We start from the raw sequence: 21,346 nt of genomic DNA on the forward strand, positions 1-21,346 counted from the left end.
GGGATTTGCAGTTTTCCTGTAGTTGATCGAGTATGGGGTAAGCAACACCAGAGTCACTGGTTTTTAAGAGATAATGTATATCCTTATAAATCCTGAAACCAACTTAAAGGTACTAGTTTGGCTACTCTATCGTGGTTAGAAAAAAAGTCCAAGTTATTCGCAAAGTTGATTTTACCTTTATGCTTCTCTTCATGGAAGAATCTGATAGTTTGAGTTATACCCGTGTTTGACTGTGATCGAAAAATAGCTCATCCAAGTAACTAAGTGGCATATTTCGTCATAGAAGCCTCCTTTTCTCTTTTCTCTTTTTACAGACACGATTTAAACGCACCAGGACGAATTATGCAAACCGGAAATGTGCTACCAAATCCAACCTGACCACTTAAAATACAAATCATTATTATTGGCTTAAAGTAATGAATCAGGGTTAGGCAAGAACATTGATCACTGGTTTTTGTATGTTCTGACTCAATTATTTATTTCTGTTCAAAAGATGAAAATTTACCCCATCTGTTTTTAAATGCATGGTATTGATCTTATTGTGAATATTCATTTGTGTATGTTTAATTTTTACAAATGTGTTTGGACCTCGTAATTTTCTATTTAAAATACAACCCCAAATCAGAAAAAGTTGGGACAGTATGGAAAACGCAAAAAAAAAGAAAAAAAGAAGTGATTTCTAAATTTACTTTGACTTGTATTTCATTACAGACAATATGAACACAAAATATTTCATGTTTTGTCTGGTCAACTTCATGTAATTTGTAAATATGCATCCTTTCCTGTCATTCAGACCTGCAACACATTTCAAAAAAAGTTGGGACATGAGCAATTTAGGGCTAGTAATGAGGTAAAATGGTTAAATAATGATGTGATTTGAAACAGGTGATGTCAACAGGTGATTGTAATTATGATTTGGTACAAAAGCAGCATCCAAGAAAGGTCTAATCCTTTAGGAGCAAAGATGGGCCGAGGATCGCCAGTTTGCCAACTAATACGTGAGAAAATGATTGAAATGTTTAAAAACAATGTTCCTCAAAGAAAGATAGGAAGAGATTTGGATATTTCACATTCAACTGTGCATAACATAATTAAAAGATTCAAGGAATCTGGAGGAATTTCAGTGCGTAAAGGACAAGGGCGCAAGCCTAAGCTGAACAACCGTGATCTCCGATCCCTCAGGCGGCACTGCATCAAGAATCGTCATTCATCTATAAGCGATATCACCACATGGGCTCAGGACTACTTTGGCAAACCTTTGTCAAGTACCACAATACGTAGTTAGATCCACAAATTCTAGTTAAAACTGTACTGTGCCAAAAGGAAGCCCTATGTTAACAGTGTCCAGAAGCGCCGTCGACTTCTCTGGGCTCGGAGGCATCTGGGATGGACCATCACACAGTGGAAACGTGTACTGTGGTCAGATGAATCAGTGTTTCAGGTATTTTTTGGGAGGAATGGACGCCGTGTGCTCCGGACCAAAGAAGAAAAGGATCATCCAGACTGTTACCAGCAACAAGTACAAAAGCCAGGGTCTGTCATGGTATGGGGTTGTGTCTTTTCCAGGGACGTCCATGCATATTTCAACAAGACAATGCAAAACCACATTCTGCACACATTACAAAGTCCTGGCTGCGGAGGAAGAGGGTACGGGTACTTGACTGGCCTGCCTGCAGTCCCGACCTGTCTCCAATAGAGAATGTGTGGCGCATTTTGAAGCGCAAAATGCGACAACGAAGACCCCGTACTGTTGCCCACCTTAAGACTTGTTTGCAGGAAGAATGGGACAAAATTACACCTGAAACACTTCATCACTTGGTGTCTTCAGTCCCTAAACGTCTTTTAAGTGTTGTGAAAAGGAATGGCAACATTACAAAGTGGTAAATGCTTTACTGTCCCAACTTTTTTTGAAATGTGTTGCAGGTCTGAATGACAGGAAAGGATGCATATTTACAAATGACATGAAGTTGACCAGACAAAACATGAAAAATGTTGTGTTCATATTGTCTGCAATGAAATACAAGTCAAAGTCAATTTAGAAATCACTTCTTTTTTTTTTATTTGCGTTTTCCATACTGTCCCAACTTTTTCTGATTTGGGGTTGTAACATAATCTGATGACATATTCTGGATTTCTCTAATCATTTAGTCTGATAAAACTCCATCCCTTTCTTATAATTCAGCTACAAGCTCACATTTAGATCTGCTTCCATCCAATCAACAACCAATGGATAGAGCCAAGTCCCGATCCTTCATAATTTTCTCTTTTGATAATCTATTTCACTCGGATGTACGTCACAATACAGAAGAAAATATCTGTTCCTTCATCTGTTTCGTCACAACTTTGATCTGGTATAGCAGTTGCTTTTATGTGGTTTAGGTGTTGCGAACTGGTTTAGATGGTTGATGGTGTACTACCAGCTGGCTGGGACTGACTGAGGTATAAACTTAGTGAAAATGTTAGATTTGATAGACCTCCCTGGGCCAGAAATAAACCATATTTCAAACACAAGTTTGACCGACTTAAAGGGTTAGTTCACCCAAAAATTTAAATTCTGTCATTAATTACTCACCTTCATGTCGTCCCATACCCGTAAGACTTTTGTTCATCTTCAGAAAACAAATGAAGACCTTTTAGATGAAATCGAAAAAAATCGAAAAAAGAGATGTCATGGACACTAAATAATAAATAGAATCTTTTAGACACGTTTGTGGGAAAGTTGATTGAAGTCACAGTGGAGAGATAAAGCAAGAAATAGAAATAGTGGAGACAGATAGATAGAGATTTATTCGATTTATGCCTTCCTCTCTGTGTCTCACATCTCCTGCAGAGGCAATCAATGAGAAATGTGTGAAAGCCTTGAAAAGATGCCTTTCTGAGAGCCCTTTTTTCCCCTTCCTTCCCTGAGAATGCTACCCCCCCCCCCCCCCCTGCTTCTGCCTGCCTGCCTGCCTGCCTTTGACTCACATGGAACAAAACGACCAGTTACAGAAGCACCACTGTGTGAGTTTAAGCCGCCACACACCACCCGGAGATCCTTCTGAGCTCGATGATGCTAGATTAGCTGGAACAAGTATATCAGTAGGACACAAAAAGAACACAGAGGGGTAAGCGGGAGAGGACGCAGGAGGGGCCCGGCCCTCTTGTTATGCTAAGAGTGTTCCGAACGGTCCCGCTTGGTTCAAGTTAATTACGACCAACATTTAAATAAGAGCACTTGTCTTGAGGACGGTGGTTGGCTGCGGGAGAGACAGACCTCGTGCTAATTGTGTTTGTGTTTCCAGCTCCTCCCCTCAACTCCAGCCCTCTCTCAGTATGAGCTCCTGCGGGACACACTATGTGAGCTGCAGCCCAATGAGGGGCTTTGGATAATCGCCCTCTCACACGGATATGTAAGCGTCCAAATCCTGGTCGACATACTGTAACTGGTTGCTTCTGTCTCTAATTCTCCTGCAGATGGATGGGCTTTTATTGAGTGGTATCTGACTGCTGAAATAACAATACTCTTACACTTGTATGCTCTCTCAAAAATACTCACACGCTTTCTCTGGTACTCAGTGGCCATGTACAGATGCAGATGCCCCCTTTAGTTTGATTTTGTGATTTTGTGTCTTTGAGTTATGAAAGTAAGGCCCCAAAGCTGTGTTTCTCACACACAAACACTGAAAGAGTTAATGATTGGTTTTGGAGTTAATAAATGGTGTAGAATTGTGTTCTGTATGTGCATATGTCTACACAGTTGGTGTGTGCATTTTATTTTTTACTGATGGGTAATGTACTTTTCCTATGCTTTCTTGTGCATGGGACTGTATGGTATGACCTTAAAGTAGATGCAGGAATTGGTTGGTCAGAGTGCGAATGATAATATAAGTGACCTTTAGTTGTTTTATTTTTGGACCTTAACATACATCAATATATATTACATGCTGTACATACAGGAAACACTGGTAAAGATAGGCAAGATTAAGGGAATCATGGTGGGAATTTTACTGGAATGTAAAATCTTAATTGAAAGATAGGATGCCAAGTATATTATTAAGAAGTTTGGGGTCTGTACGATTTTTTTAATGTATCTGAAAGTTTCCTATGCTCAGTAATGTTGCATTTATTAAAATTTGTAAAATGTTATTATAATATTGTGAAATATTATTAAAATTTAAAACATTTTAAACATCCTTGCTGACTAAAGAACTTGCTGAACTTTTGCTGAAAGCTAGTGTATTCTCCAAAACGATTCCGTAAAATCAATCCATTAGACTTGTTGAAGAAATTGTATACTTTGTATACTTAAACATACACTTAACAGCAATGTGCAAAGAACTGACAAAAGCATGTATTTCATGGTTTTGTCATTCTTACTGCAGCGTCAGTTTATCATTGTAGTTCTGAATTTGTGACTGCATATCACACTTAAGTTGTTGATTGCCTGGACCTGCACTTTGTGTGTTCTGTCACTCTATTTTGGGCAATTTAGGAAGAAAAAAGTTCCAGCATGATGTGGTGGGACATATTAGAGATTCACTTTGTTGAACCTGCCACTTTTGTCCTACTTTAGCTGTGAATGCTTGCATGTCTCTATTGATCAAATGGTGGTATTTTGAATTGCAGTTATGTGAATGACCTCATTAGTTAAAGCAATCTCTCTCTCTCTTTTGTCTTCAGCAATGGCAGATTTCCATGTGCAGCCACTTTCTGTGCGTGCAGAACTGGGAGGTGTTGGACGATTTCAGTGCCAAATCCATGGCCTGCCTGAGCCGGTCATCAGCTGGGAAAGAGATGGGCGGCCCGTGGATACCTCTGATGACAGGTAGCACCGTAAATACACATACTTCCACACAAGGACATTTGAAAGGATGTGCCCAGTGTTGTTGGAACATGTACATGTCTCCCTCTCACTGTGGACCTGTCTGTGTCGGTCACTGTGCAGGTATACTCTGTTGCCCACGGGCGTGCTGCAGATAACGGGAGTACGCCCTGAGGATGGTGGGGTGTACTGCTGTGTTGCCCACAACAGTGCTGGAGTCAAACACAGTGCAGGAGCGCAGCTCACAGTCTCAGGTCTGCTAAAAATTCTTCTCTGCTTTCTTGAGTCTTTTCACATCACTTTCTTTCTGTAACTTGCTTTACCTTTCTCTTCCTGAAGGCTCCCAGTCATCTGTTTACAAAGAACCCGTGATCCTAGTGGGCCCTGAAAACCTCACCCTCACAGTTCACCAGACCGCCATCTTGGAGTGTGTTGCCACGGGTTACCCTCGTCCAATCGTTTCGTGGAGTAGACTAGGTATGTCTTATTTAAGTTGCTCTTTAAATTGCCTTGAGTGGTTATCAGAGCAAAACCCACCTCCGCTCCAGCCGGAATGCTACAAAGAGCTTTAATATGCTCTCCACTGCACACTTACTATAAAATACCCAATCAACTGAAAAAGAGAAAAGGGAAAAATCTCCTCCACCAAGGTAATGTTACATGATGGAGGACAGAGATCAGAGAAAATGAGCCGATCTATATATGGAAAGATTTCTTTTAAAAACGGTCATATCCTAAATTATTTATCATCTTATTTTACTCCCTAAAGTTCACTTAGTCGAGGTGTCTTGCACTAAAAATGTCTTCATTTAGTTGGAATTAAAGGGATAGTTCACCCAAAAATGAAAATTCTGTCATCATTTACTCAGATAGAATAACCATTTACTACCATAGTATTTTTTTCGATACTATGGTAGTCAATGGTTGCTCTATCTGCTTGGTTACAAACATTCTTCAAAATATTTTCTTTTGTGTTCAGCAGAACAAAGAAACTCATACAGGTTTGGAACAACTTGAGGGTGAGTAAATTCATTTTTGGGTCAACTATCCCTTTAAAGGTGTAGTTCGCTCAAAAATGAAAATTGTCATTATTTACTCCTCCTCGGGCCGTTTCAAACCTGTATGACTTTCTCTTCTGCGAACATGAAAGATAATCTTTTGAAAAAAGATATTTTAGTTTTTTCATCATGTTGTTTTGGACCCCATAGACTTTCATTGTGTAGTTAAAATAATGTTCAGAATCTATTCTTTTATGTTGTGCAGAAGAAAGAAAGTCATACAGATGTGGAACAATATGAAGGGGAATAAATGATGACCGAATTTTCATTTTTGAAATGTTATTTGAGCACCAAATCGTCATATTATAATGATTTCCGAAGGATCATGTGACAGTAGTGTGTACTTAAAGTAGTGTAGTAGTGTAGTAGTAGTGGGTGCTTAAAAATTCAGCTTTGCAGTCATAGGAATAGATTGCATTTTAAAATATAATAAAAATAGGAAACAAATATTTTAAATATGTCACAATATTATTGTTTTCACTGTAGTATTTTTAATTAATAAATACATGCAGCCTTGGTGAGCATTAGAGACTTCTTTTAAAAGCATAACAAAAAACATACCCACCCCAAACTTTTGAATGGAACTGTACATCAAACCTGTTTAGTTCAAAAGATCCAGAAAATTAAGTTTTTGATTATATGACCCTATTAAAATAAGCTGGCTGTTGTATTAAAGTCATTTACACTCCAATCTACTGGAGCCAAATGGTTTTGAATAGTGAAAGAAATACTCTCCCATCATTCTCGCTAAGAGATGGATATTACAGATCTAACAGGCTGATACTGTACAGTGAGATTGGTTTCTGCGTGAAAAATAGCTCATTTATTTTTAAGCTCGCTCAGAGTTCTGAAGCCACACACTTAGAATGGTTTCAGGCATTTTTGGTCATTGAACGATCTTTGCCACATCCATCGGTCTTTAGGATTTAGGATTAATGTAGAAATACCACTTCTTCCAAAGTGTGTTGTAGGGTGATTAATGTCGTTTTTATGTTGGTAATGTCTGTATATATGCAAGTGTGTGTGTGTGAGTGTCCCTCTTGCATGCATGTAAATCTACAGACTTGTGGATTTGTCTTCTGGATCATCTCATTTTGAGCCCTGTACCATTTGCTCTTTGCATTTAAATAAGCATTTCGGGCTGTATCTATATATTTTGAGGTGAACGTAACCTACTTATTCTCCGACCCACACCAACTGCTCTCTCTCAAGCAAGATTTCGCAGTGACTCCCACACTTGTATAATAATCCGTTTCTGAACTCTTCCTCGCTCTCCCAGCTATTATCTAATGTGATTCTCCCATTAAGAATGTAAATGATGGTGTCTTCCTGTAACGGCTGCTAATCAGATTGTGGATATTACCTTCAGCAATGTTGCTGGAATTAACTGCTAACAATGGGATTTTGCTGGATTAGATTACAGTGAGAGCAAATCAAGGCTAAGCTCAGTAATGAATGTGATACGTCTCCTACAGTTAGTGATTAATGCCATTCTGCATTTATGTCATCTTATTTAGGAGCCGTTGATTTGGCCGAGTTTATTTCACTCTAATACACACTACCAAGCATGCATGCTGATTCACACTTACCTGAAAGAACACACATTTGTCATGGGACGCAAGGCCTGCCCAGTAAAATGTAATTCTAATTTATTCTAGGGGAAATAGATTCTGGACATCTGCACCTGTAACCTAAAATCTGTCCCCATTTGCTGCAATAATATAATATAACTATAGTCGTGATAAGATGAAATATATATTTTTAACAAGAAAAGGCCACACCGATTAAGTGGTGTTTGAGTACACGTGGTTTCAGTTGTTCCTATATTTGTGGAGGACCTGATTTTTACCTGGAAGACTGCCTTGGACTTGCAAAAACCAGTTACCATGTTCCAAAATCCAACTTGACCACCTTAAATCGGTTTATCTTTTGCAACAGGGATTGACCTTAGTCTGGGTAAATGTCACATTGAATTTTAAGCAGATGAAAAGGAGGATGTGAGGGATATACTTTTTTAATGGCAAGCACTGTATAAAGATCCTAGATCACATGTAATTTCATAACTTTCAAAACTCTTTTATTCAGTTATTGTCTTCCGATGTTTTTTTTCATCAGCAGAACAATGTGCATGTTAAATGTTAAATGTAAACTGTACAATACATGGAACACCCATTACTTCTGTCCCTCACAGCCCTATTTTCATTCCTGTCAAAAATAAAAGGGATAGTCCACCCAGAACTAAAAATTCTGTACGACTTACTTTCTTCTGTGGAATATTGGTTACGGTTCCCATTAACTTCCATTATATGGATAAAACATACAATGGGAAGTTAATGGAAACCAAACTGTTGGGTTACCTACATTCTTCGAAATATTTTCTTTTCTGTTCTCCAGGTAAAAGAAGTGAACAACACGAGTATGTACAAGTAAATGATGAACTGTCCCTTTAAATATGGCGATATCCTGACTTCGTTCAACCCCAACTACTTCCTCGTTTGTCAGTGTCTGAGTGATATTTGGTTGAACATGCTAATTAACCCACAAAGACTAAAAGCCTGTATCTCTAAAGACAGATGAATGTTGTTATCATTAACGGCGTGGAACCGGATTGAGAAGCTCCAAACAGCTGCTGAATGATAAGTGGAAATGTTTGTGCACCTCACAACAGATGCCAGTCAGTTAAACCTGGTGTTATGAACTGCACCCTGCTGCAGTATCTAACACTTTGTCTGATATCATTTCGACAGGCACATTAACAAAACCGAATGAGAGGCCAGTGAAATGAAGGAAAGATGTATTTAGAGGGATTGTTAATTTTTATTAGCACTTTACCTCACTGAGTGTCCAATTACAGCTGTAGTGAGTGAGATGGTCCAAAACTGATACAGTTTACAGTCGCTCATGAGATTCATTGCTTATACATAAAGTGTGTGAGTTCTACACATGTATAGAAGATGTCCGTGGTAACATGGGACATCCTGCATCACTGGCATTCATAGGTCATCTCATATGTCCAGAGCCCCCCGTCTTGGGTCCTCGCTTTTTTCTGTGTACACTTTTTATATGAGAGGGGTTTTTTTTGTATTTTTATCTCTCTTTTTTTCAGATTTTTCCTGTCTCCAAGATATTCTTTGCCCCAGGGCAAAACAAGGGATAGTGTTTTTTACTCCATAATTAGTCACATTTAACCAGTGCTGTTAAATTCTGAGGCTCATCACATACTTCTGTTTTCCTTTTAAATTTATTTTTAGTTCCTATGGGGCAGGAAATGATTTTATGGTTGAATAATCATGTGATTTTATATTCTCTCAAATGCCTCTTTTTATTCCCTCTACTGATCTATTTAATTCTCTTTGAAATTCTCTTTATGACCTCTTTCCCTTGTCTTTGATAACACTATGCCTTCATCTCTCTTTCAGATGGCCGCCCAATAGGAGTTGAGGGTATCCAAGTACTAGGAACAGGAAACCTGATGATCTCTGATGTCAGAGTTCAACATTCTGGCATTTATGTCTGTGCAGCCAACAAACCAGGAACCCGTGTGCGCAGAACTGCTCAGGGACGCCTAGTTGTGCAAGGTGAGCCTTTTCTAAAAAAAAAAAAAAAACTTTCCCAAAACTATTCTATTTAACTTTTATAAGTAGTTAAACTAATTAAGGTACACCTTTAAAAAAAAGCACTTGGTTACATCCATCATCAGTCAGTCAATCTATCTATCCATTCTCCGAACTGCTTGTCCTCTGTAGGGTTTCGGGAATGCTGGAGCCTATCCCAGCATCTCGGGCCACAGGCAGGGGAACACCCTGGACAGATGGCCGGTCCATCATAGGGCTGAATGATATACAACTGCATCTAAATATTTAGCTTCGAATGAGATCAAACTAACAAATGAATTATATGAACACAAAATCGAAAGTTTATTCTTTCTAACCAGTTTAAACAAGCTGATGTACTTATTCATTGTGCTTTGAATGATATCAAACAAATGAATCAAATTAACCAAACGATTCACAAATCCGAGAGTAATTTTTTTGAACCAATTTGAACAAACTGATTCACTAAAATTAACCTTATTAATATTTACCAACACTATAAGAGCTAGAGTTTGCACAGTTTAGGAGTGTGTGTGTTTGATTACTGTCTCGGCTTCAAAGCTTGTATATATATATCGCCAATATATATAAGCTTTGAAGCCGAGACAATAATATACTGTACATAACTCATTAGAATTACACTTGTTGCTAGAAAAGCTAAACTTCACTAACAACTAAATTATAGCATGTATTGTATTATTCAGTACACTACTTAAAAAAAGATTTAGTAGCAGCACTACATTTAGTTAATTAAAAGCCTTAAACTAAGTGACTGAATCTCAGCAGGTACAAACCATGATAACGGGAGCTGCGTTGTAGGTGTAGCTGAGAATTTATTTGATCTTAGTCGCCAGATGGTGAAGGAGCCTTTGCGTACTGTAATACACTTAATTTACATTAAAGAGGGTGAGGGAATAAAAGCGGTGTATTAAAAAATGTAATGTAAAATTTGATAGTAAGAGAGAAAAAAGGAAATGCCAAGAGAGAAATAAGAAAAAGAAATGGGGAGATAAGAAAGAAGGAAGAGGTGTCTCTGATGATATATCACAGTGGTACATCAATACTCACTACCTCAACCCATCCCCCACTCTCTCTCTCTCTCTCGTGCACTCAGGGATAAGAGAAGAAAAAAAGAGAGCACTAATTTGCAGGGCTGTAAGATGCACTGGACGGACCTCTGAGAGCAGTTAGAACCTCTCTTATCATTTATTTATTGAGAGAAGCTGGTAACACTGAATATACGGGGGAGACTGAGAGCAGGATCAACACTTGCGATTTAAAGGACTTTAATAATTAAAGCCATTGCACCCTGAATGAATATAAATGGTGTTATGGTAATTAAAATGGATACAAATGAGCGAACGGGTGCTAATCAGTCAGCAATTTCAAATTTTCCCAGATTAAATGTGTCCTAATTAAGCAGTAAAAGACTATTGGATTAGTTGCAGTCTGTGTCAGTTGGCAGTATTAACATGCAGTGAGTGAGTGAGGAGGAGGAGGGTATCTGGTGACGTTGGGGGCAGCAGAAGGCTCTGGGGTGCTAGAAGAGGTGTGCGGTCCAAATATCCCTTCCTAGCCCCCCACATCTGTTCTACAGCACTTAATCTGTTTTAATTTTCACACTGTCATTTATGGATTGTCAGTTTCCTCTTCTGGCCCTGTGAAATCTGTTTTTGCCCTACTCTAATCGAGTTAATCTGATGCATTCTCTAAGTTCATTCCTGTTACCACCCACCGCTGTCACAATATATTCATTATAAATGTGATGAAGCCAAAGCCACGTAGACACTCTACCTCTCTCTCTCTCTCTCTCTCTCTCTCTCTCTCTCAGCATTATGTGCACTGTGGTTTTCATCTTCAAATATTTCTATTTCTATTGCCGTTGATAGCATATATGTGACATATGGAAATGGAACCGGGTGAAATTGGGGACATTAGTGCAAAGGAGCAACTGGGCTCCTTTTTAAATCACCCAGTGGAAATACTAAGACATTTTCCAACATAAAATGAAGTTTCAGAAATGCCAAGCCTTTGTACTCAATGATCTCATTTTTTGTTTTGGCATTAACTGACTTCTCTCGTTTTTGTCCCTCTCTCTATCTGTCAACAGCCCCAGCAGAGTTTGTGCAGCCACCTCAGTCCATTGCTCGCCCGGTGGGAACCACTGCCATCTTCACTTGTCTGGCCCGAGGTGAGCCAGTCCCCCAGCTCACCTGGCTGAAAAATGGACAGATCTTAGAGCCAGATGGCCATGTCAAACTCAGGAACAACAACAGGTGAGCTGGAAAAAGACCAGTCAGTGGCGTAACTTTGTTTTAAAAAGCAGGTGGAACAGTAATGTGTTTCTGTGCTCATGTTTACGGTTAGCGTTTAATCCTCATACTTACTATAGGCTAATACTATATGTTGTTAGTCTTAAGAGCATTTTCATTTGGGAATAAATACGTTGATCCGCATTAATGATTTGTGTGTCCTAATGGTCTGCTGATAGAATTATTTTTAAGAGTGCCAGAGGTTCTGGGTTCTAATTCGCCTGTTTATTTACTTGTTTTTCTCATTAAAACCAATGTTCATCAGTGATGTTCATCTAGTTTTTTTTTATTTCACTAGAACAAATAGTGAGTCTCTGCAACGGCTAGCGATAGATTGAAGAGCTTGTCTGTGTTAAGACTGTGTACGAGTGCCAAGAGAACACTGTTGCCTTCCGCCACTGATAACACCCAGCATGATTTCAAAAACAACACATTCCAGCGCCAGATTACCTCATATTTAACACAAACAAATTAATTACTAATAATCTGGAGATGTTTCTTTTGTATTAGGTACATCCGTGCCGTGAGATGTTTCATCCCACCCACAAATTGCGCCCTCAATATTTGAATGTTATTTATATACTGCCATGTTATTTATTCATATTTTTATTTAGCTTTATTATTATTTCAATATTAGTCATTTTAGTACTTCAAATTAAACCATGTCATTTATTACATTTGGAGTCACCTTACAGAAGGCATTAGTGAAGGCGCCCACTGTTTGTGTCATTGAAGGACATTCTCTTGTTGCTCGTTGTCCTTTTCCAGCTAGTGTTATGACAACCACGTTAAGAAGGCACTAGTCGAGGTCATAGCAGGATACATTATCCTGCATTCTTCTGATCTAGATTGGCCATGTCTATGCTATGAAAGACACTCAGTGTTCTGTTTATCTGCTGTGATATTCTTTTTTTTCCTCTGGAGTTTTATTTATGATCATGTCTTTGGAAATGGAAATGAAACGTGATTCCTTGTCTATCGCTATAAATGTTTTATTGCCGGGGATTTTTGTTGCGGTTAAAGAGCATGTTTATGGTGTGAGAGAAAATCAATTTCATTGCGGTTAAAATTTATAACAGCAAAGATGGATAGAGACTTTTCATTGCTAGAAGAAATAAAGTGGGAAATACATGAAGACTGGGACGGGCATCATTTGACTGGAGTGAAAAGAAGCAGGTAGACATGGAAAGAGGGAGCGCAGGAATGGATAAGTTGGAATCTCTGAGTCTGAACAGCACCATTAGCTAATTGACTCATAAAGTGGAGCAGTGGGCAGAGAGTTGCTATGTGGGTGCTTATGTTTTCTGGGTATTGCTATGGAGTTACTAGGGTGTTCTGGTGGTTGCTACGGTGTTGTGGGTGATTTATTATGCCTATGGCCAAAAGAACCTAGCTGAAGCTACTTTTTGTGTGCAATACATTTATGCATTTGGCAGTGCATTATACTACATTTTATGAGTTCTGGCATTCCCTGGGACTCAAACCCATGACCTTGGCATTGCTGGCTCCGCGCTCTGCTGTTTGAGCTACAGGAACATGCCAATGGGATTCTTTTACTCATTTCAATGTCCACCACTGGAATCATAATTCTGATCACTTAGAAAAGTAATTACACACCCTCCCCTCAATAAATCTATGTGATTGTTGCACCCATTTCAAACATTGCATTGCAAAAATGATTAATATGATTACTTAGAAAAATAGCACACCTGTCTTTAGAGATCAATGTTTTTCAAAGTGCTACAATATTTCCAGTCTTGGGTCCGCCTATGAATGGACTATTTATAGTTGTCTCTGTGCATTAAACCGGGATATAAAGTGAATAATGAAAACAATTACACCGTTCACCTTTATGGTGTTATATTATGATCTATATTGTCTATTAGCACCAGTTATGGTGTTATTGCCATATGACTCTGTGACTTGATACTTAAGCCAATGTTCACCGCAGGGACCAGGGTCTAAATGAAGTTCCAGGTAAAAATGTCCCCCTCAGAAAGTCCCTGCTTACGAGGTAGTACTTTTTCAAAGTTCAGGAACTTTCAGGGGTGGGACTTCGTTGCTGAACATGCTGATTGGTTGAGTTCACGCAGCATTTTGATTGGTTGACTCCATGCAGCTTTTTATTTCAACCACCATTTTAAAAAGTCCTTTGTGGTGCATACAGTAAGAGTTGTTTGCTATTTGACAACGGGCCGAAGACAAGGTTCAGGCTTTATTAAGCATATATGCGTAGGACGAAATCCAGCGGGAACTGGAAAGTCGCGCGCAGTTACTGGACTAATTTGCCTAATCTTCACGGTACTTTAGAGCACGATGGAAACGCAGACAGCAACAGGTCTGTGGGAAAAAGTTCCTAGGACAAATTGTTACGGGTAATTTCGTGGCTTTAGATGCAGCGGTTTTGGGGGCTGGAAACCTCAAAAGCATGTAAAGCAACCTATACAATGTTGTTATTTTTTATGTGTATCCATGTGGGTTGGGGGATTTTCTGCCTGCTAAAAGGAAACCCAGCTTTCTCACCAACAGACAAAGAGACATGGAGATGCTGACCTTCAAGAGGTTTAGAAAGAGGATCGATTGTACATTTTAACAAACTTGCATGTGCACACATTAATCCAAAGCTCATTTACAGGCAGCCTCGACCCCAAACGTTTATCATACGGTAACAATGTAAACATGCACACTTGACGTGCAAACCCATTAGCTTGTCCTTTTGCCCTCACCTCTCTTTTGTACATGATGGTTTGTTACATGACGCTCTCACAAGTCTCCACTGAGACGCACACTGACACTTTAGTTGGAAACAACTAAAGACATCTCCTCAGTGGATTCAGTTTTGCAGTTAACCACAATACCAAGTACAGGTAAGGGAGGTCAAGACAGATTTTTGGACAAAGCGAGATTTGTACAAATGGATCAAATTAGATAAAAATTTAATTATAAAAATAAATAATAATAAAAATATACCACATAGGCAACTTTACAATGAAAACACTGATGATATTTAAGGAGAGCCCCCAAGAAGTTTAAAATCTACCTATATTTCCAGAGGTATTATTTAATATTAAATCAGTCAAATTGTGGTCAAACACTCGTGAACGTGCATGTGCTCTCTGTATCCGTGCAGGTTTGCAGGCATGGAGTGCTGCAGTCAGAGCGGAGGTCATGCGGTTCAGTAGCTGCAGGAGCAGAGGGTGGGGTCACTGCCTGTTCCATAAACATAAAACACTATTACAGCAGTAATCAAAATGCCACAGTGACCCGCAGTCAAATCACACCGCACCGGCCTGCTCTTAGAATGACTTTGAAGGTTGTTATATATTATGTCTGCACATGCATGTGTAAATGTGCATTGTCGCTGAGTTTGTGTGTGATCATTTTTAATCTTGTAGTTTGGTAACTCTTCAAAGAAGGGCTTCATTCACTGAGAGCCTTTTTCCCTGGTCTCAAGTTTTAAGTTTAAAATGCAAAAATGACCATGTTTTGAGAGACATGGCACATACTCATGAACACAGGTTTGAATGGGGCCTATGCTCTGTATCAAATTTTCCGTCAAATCTCTACTGTCTTCTAAGTTTAGAAGTTAAGTAAAATTTAGAAACAAATGACCATGCAGAGATTTAAAAAAAATGGCGCTAATTTCTTCCCTTTCTTTCCCTCGTTTTGTCCATTTTTAAACTCCATTATGTGCTTCTTGGTCATTACCCTCTCTCTAACCCATGCAAAATGGAGCGAGCTCTGGCCTTGACCTCTGACCTCTCCTGCAATCAGTCATTTCCACCAGGCTTTCACTTGAGTGGAGAGACAGCTAAGCACCGCTGCCTTATATGCCTCTTCTCTACCTAACACTGCCCCTTTCCCACCCCCTTCTCGTCTTTCCCTCTCTCTCTCTCTTCTAGAGGACTGTGAATAAGGGTGACCACCCCATTCAAGAGGCAGTGCTCTGTGACCACTGTGCAAACATGCTCTCAGTGTGCTGAATAGCAACCCTCCTGTCTCAGGATGCTCTCTGTCAATCCGATGAGAGGCCGGAATGTATAGTCAGATAGAGAGAATGCAGATGGTCCCAGTAGCACACTGTGTGCTGTTCCTCTTCATCAATTTTATTTGTTTTTAAATGGTATCGAGTTTTCAATATCTGCAATTTATTGTCCACACTAAAAAACCCTAACGCTCAAAATAATTAATTGGTTTGAGTAGAGCCAACTTAAATTAAACAAATTAGCTCAGTTTAGAACCTTCTTTTTCTTTTGAGCTCACAAAACTGACACATTTTAAGTAGGGCTGTCAAAAGATTAATCGCGATTATTCGCATCCAAAATAAAAGTTTGTGTTTACATAATATATGTGTGTGTACTCTGTTAATTATTATTTATATATAAATACACACACATTCATGTATATATTTAAGAAATATTTTCATGTATATACTGTATATACATTTATATAATCTATAATATATTTAAATATAAATGTTTTATATATAAAAATAATATTTTTTTCTTAAATATATACATGCTTGTGTGTGTATTTATATATAAATAATAATTAACAGAGTACACACACATATATTATGTAAACACAAACTTTTATTTTGGATGCGATTAATCTTTTGACAGCCCTAATTTTAAGTCATCTGAATTGTTTCATTGTTCTGGGTTTTATGAACTTGTTTCTTTATATTTAGAACTGAAACTGAGCTGGTATTTCTATTTCCTAGCATGCTTAACAGTGACACTCGAAAGGGAGAGTAAATGCTAAAATTAAGTGTTATATAATGTTTTGTGCAAGATTAATGTTAAGCGGGAGATTAAGTAGTTCAATGTTTAGCTATGCTAATTTAGAAGAGTTTCTGTTATGTGAGGTTTTTTGGAGGGTTACCATGGTGACAAGTGGAGCTTGAGCTTAGTTTGAGAACAGATTTATGTTGACTTTTCTATATTGCCATACTCTTTCAACAATTGTTATGCTATGCTAATGTTATCAAAGCATTGTTACCAATTAGAAAGTTAGCATTTACTGATTGATAAAGCTATCCAAGTTTCCACTAAAATGCAATCTCAATTTAAATATTTGTAGTAATTACGTTAAATGAATGAATTGGCTTACTCAAACATTTCAAGTTAAGAGCAATTAAAATGTATGAATACAAAATAAAAATATACAAGTTCTGCTTAAACTTTTCATTTCATAACTTAAACAAATTTGATGTAATTGATTGCCTCCATTTTTGGAGGAGGGGGGGGGGGGGGGTTGCCAACTTTTTCACGTTTACAGTGCATAACAATTACTTGCATTCGATTTTATTATCAATTTTAATATCGCTGCAGTTCTCGAAGTGGGCCGGTACGCACAGGTGCACAGTACCGGAACTTCTGTATTTTAATCTGTAGCGTACCCTCACTTTTTCTTGCGTATCTGCACTTCCCACATGTTGCTGGTACTCTGACCGCCCACACCGAAAAATAGAATCAGGCCATTAATTGGTATATTGGTACACGCATACATACATACATTGCACGTTCTGAGTTTTTTTAAGATGTATGAACTGAACGGATTAAATATTTGCGCAATATGACTGAAGCCCAATTGAAGCCCAAGCTCCAAAAGTTTTATAAGATTTGCGCAAGCCGTTCCTATCGTGTGGCTGATGATAAAATGTGTGACCCATTTATATTCTATTGAGAATATACCACTTTAAAAAGCTATGGAGAAAGTCAAACATGATCTTAAACAGCCACTAAAAAGACTGATGAAAAGAGGGGAAAACATCATCCATGCACCAAGAAAGCTTTTTAAACTACTCACGACCACCTTTACTAGAGTTTATTGCCTTCTATTGTATTTATTGTGGTAAATTTTGACTAACTTGTAGAATTTATAATACATTATCTGTTAGGGGAATGCATTTTTTAATATAGATTTATATTACAACTGTGGCATGTTGTAAGCTATAGTTTATAACTGTGTAGGTTGCTATTATTTCATAACAAATGCTTTAAATTTAAAAAAAAAAGAAGAAAAAAGTTCACATTGGCCTTAGCATAGCAATGAGGAGCCATCAGTGGCCTCACCTTTAATTATAGCTTTATTGTAACAAATGCTTCAGTTACAATTACAAGAATTATGTTACTTTTTCATAAGGCAAAGTGCAAGTTAGAATCAAGAGCTTTAAAGTCTGGACCTTGAATTATTGACTAAATTATTAGTTTTCCCCGTGTGTAAAATGTGTTCTGCTAATAACAACAGATATTAGGAAAATCCTGGCTTTCCGATATTCAAAGAGATGACAGGAAATGATATTCAGGATAAGAGTTTTAATTAAAGGTAGTTTTACTTCCCATGACACTTTGTAAACAAGTGATTTTTAACTATAGGCTACTTTATTGCAGTTATGTTATCAACCAACTTTGCATTTGTGGACCATTTTGCAAAAAAAATCTGATTTCAACCAAGGGTGAAGGCTCCATTGGGGAGTACCAACAATTTAATTGTTTCCACTTCAAGTATCACTGTATCACTGCATTCCTAGTTGCAAAAGTTAAGTGTGGTTCTTTAAAGAGAATCAAAGAATGGACTTAATTTAGAAAAAAAAAAAAAGTTTCTCTCCATTTAGTAAACATGAACTCAAATTGACCCTATTTACTTTCAAAATGTGCATTGACACATTTCTGAAACTGTAAAATCAAGTTTGTGTAGCTTACATTTGTGTGGGCCTCAGGAAACTTCCAAGAAAACTTTTTTTTTTTAAATTAGACAAAAGCAATAAAATAAGCTATTAAAGGTCCCATGGCATGGCATTTTTCTATTATTTTATAGTGTTTCCTGAGGTGTACTTATATTGTTAGTATGATTTTTACATCATAAAATGTCATAATTTAGAAATAAAAGGCATTTTTTCTATACTGCTGTTTGCCCTGTGGCTGACTGCCCTGCTTCAAGAGGCGTGTCTGCTGTGAGACTTCAGGAAAAACGCCCACTGTTGTGATTGGCTGACATCTTTGCATTTTAAATGAGCGGAGGGGGCGTGGTTTAACGAGGCACGAGCAGGCACGAGTCTGCCAGAGACAGATGGACCTGTGTTCACTTCACATCAGTTCTCACAGCATGTCTCAGTTCAGGGTGAACTGTTGTAGTTACTAGAATATACTTCAGGTTATTAGTTTATTTCTAGTCAGAGGGGCTGTCACTCATGTCAGAAAGTTAGTAAATTATGGATCAGCGCTGACTCGAGACGCAAACCGTTTAGAACGATTCAGTCCGATTTGGTGAACTGGTTCGGTTCACTAAAAAGAACCGATTCAAAAGAATGATTCGTTCGCGAACAGGACATCACGGAGACGGAGCGATTGCTAACAAAGTTATTTATAGTAACTACTGAGTTATGAGAGCGTTGTCTGTCAGCGCGAGTTTATTGTGTTTGTATCTGAGAGTTCTGAATAAACACGAGTCCCAGTCACACCGAGTCCTCTTCATCATTATTCTACCAACTTTGTAACACATGCAATGTACCATTACAGCGAGATGAACGAGTTAGTAAGTTTGATTAAAGCATTATTTCTAGATATGTTCCAATCATATGAATAGCGTCAGTGATGCGCATTGAGTAACTTACACAGCGCAAACAAAGACACAACAGCAGTAATCGAATGTAATCCAGTTTATTGTGGGGAAAGCTGGCTAGCCTAGCCCAGATACCCTCACGCTTACCCCCCTTCTGCTTAATCTCACGCCGCGTTTGGTGCCTCCGCTGTGGGCCAGATGCAGTACTGGGGGTCGGGGATGTTGGAGGCCGAGCTTCGGCGTGTGTGAGGTTTATCTCTAAAGATGTTACTGCTGATGTTAAACAGAAAAGACTGTATGCACATTTTAGAACAGATAGACGCGACGAGGACGTACAAAACACTGACTCACAAGATAGAAAACACGAAAACACCGTTCTGTCGGGAGAGAGAAGCCGCAGCGTGTGCACGAATAATAAATAATAAGCTACACATCAGAAATCAATGATCACAGATCAGAAGGAACTGAAGAAAGACTTCTGTTTTCATTTGTACATCCAAACACTGAGAAACTGCCAGTGTTCACTCGTTCACAAGTAACGTTAATGATCTCTCGAGTGTTTGCATGGGCGTGCCAGATTCTCTGGGCGGAGGAAAGGGAGGTAACCGTGCCTGCTTGGACGTCAAACCAGGAGACTTCAGGATTGGCTAGTCGGGCCTGTCATTTTCTCAAAGGCAGAGAAAGACAGCCAGAACTCGGGTTTACACCGATCAACATTTCTATCCACTTGGGGACAATATTCAGGCTAGGGGAACTCATATTAATGTTGAAATACCTCATAAAATGAAAATTTCATGCCATGGGACCTTTAAATAAGCAAGAATAAATAATTAACCCCCTCAACAACTGTTTTTTTTCTTTCTTTGAAGAACCAGGGTTCATAATGTCATAAAAATGGAATCTTATGAGAATATTTATACTGAATATGCATTATTCTAATTATGCCCATTTCTAATATCTATTATTGGGTAGACATTAAGAGTAAAAAATATTTTTTTTTTTTAAGTTATCCTTAAAACGTATCACAAATAACTGGAAAAGTCATGAGGCCTTTGAATATTGTTTTGGACAATGGGGGGTCTTGGAATCAAAAAGGTGAAAGAGTATGTTTTGGCCTTAGTGGGCATAACTGACACTAACTGTGCTGCTTGTATAGGGAGACTAATGTTTCGCACACTGTTCTTCAGAGCGCAAGGATGGCATTATGAATCATGGCTGATAGTTTGGTCCATAGAGCACAGGCTTGGGGGGTATGACTTGGAAACATGTCATGCTGGTGTGAAATCACAAAAACAGCTGGATTTATTGTAAGCTTAATTAGTATGTGTGGACTGTACAGAAAAAGTGGAAGCGGTCTGAAGTTTCCAACCAGCCCTCCTCATTCATCTCATCATTCCTCCATCAGAGCTCTGTTAGCATGTTTTACAAGTGATTTAAACACTCATACATTCACACATAATATGTCAAGCTGGTTCATGTAGAAGCACCAATAAATATGTGGTTTAGAGATGCAATTTGGCAGTATATATTTTTCTCAATCTTTGTTATTAGCATTTTCATGTATTCATTTAGCAGACTCTTTTATTCAAAGCGACTTACAATGGAGAATAATACAAGCAGAAGGGATTAATCCAAGGGAGAACGCAATATGCTAATAAGTAGCGATACCATATCAAATTTCCATAAGTACCAGAGCAGAAGCATAAGTGCAGAAAAGTTCTTGATTTTAAGTGCAAAAGCCTGTTTGAAGAGGTCTCTTCATTCGTTTTTTTAGAAGATTGCGATGGATTTTACTGTTTAGGTGAAGGTTCATCCCATCAAACTGAGAGAAAGTGACCTTGTACCACATTATGATTGCACCACTAGACATTGCCAATTCAGACAATCGAATTGAGCTCAGAAATTGATTCAACCACGTCATTCGAACACTGTATACAAAAAACCTGATGACAAAAGTGATCCCATACTATCAAGGTAAAAAATAAAAAAACATCTGCTTCTGTCCACACCTTG

The 21,346-nt window shown here is 38.4% G+C and overlaps 1 protein-coding gene across 1 annotated transcript in view; it reads left to right on the plus strand.

Annotated features, from left to right (window-relative positions):
• Nucleotides 1–21,346, plus strand: part of igdcc3 (immunoglobulin superfamily, DCC subclass, member 3) — an 85,095-nt gene that overhangs the window by 54,140 nt on the left and 9,609 nt on the right. The window contains exons 3-7 of the mRNA XM_079844913.1: nucleotides 4,663–4,807; nucleotides 4,928–5,058; nucleotides 5,144–5,281; nucleotides 9,282–9,440; nucleotides 11,566–11,731. Coding sequence (XP_079701039.1) covers nucleotides 4,663–4,807; nucleotides 4,928–5,058; nucleotides 5,144–5,281; nucleotides 9,282–9,440; nucleotides 11,566–11,731 — 739 coding nt within the window. The remainder of the gene's footprint in view (nucleotides 1–4,662; nucleotides 4,808–4,927; nucleotides 5,059–5,143; nucleotides 5,282–9,281; nucleotides 9,441–11,565; nucleotides 11,732–21,346) is intronic.

The sequence above is a fragment of the Gobio gobio genome (assembly GCF_949357685.1).
Source record: "Gobio gobio genome assembly, chromosome: 2".
NCBI lineage: Eukaryota > Metazoa > Chordata > Actinopteri > Cypriniformes > Gobionidae > Gobio > Gobio gobio.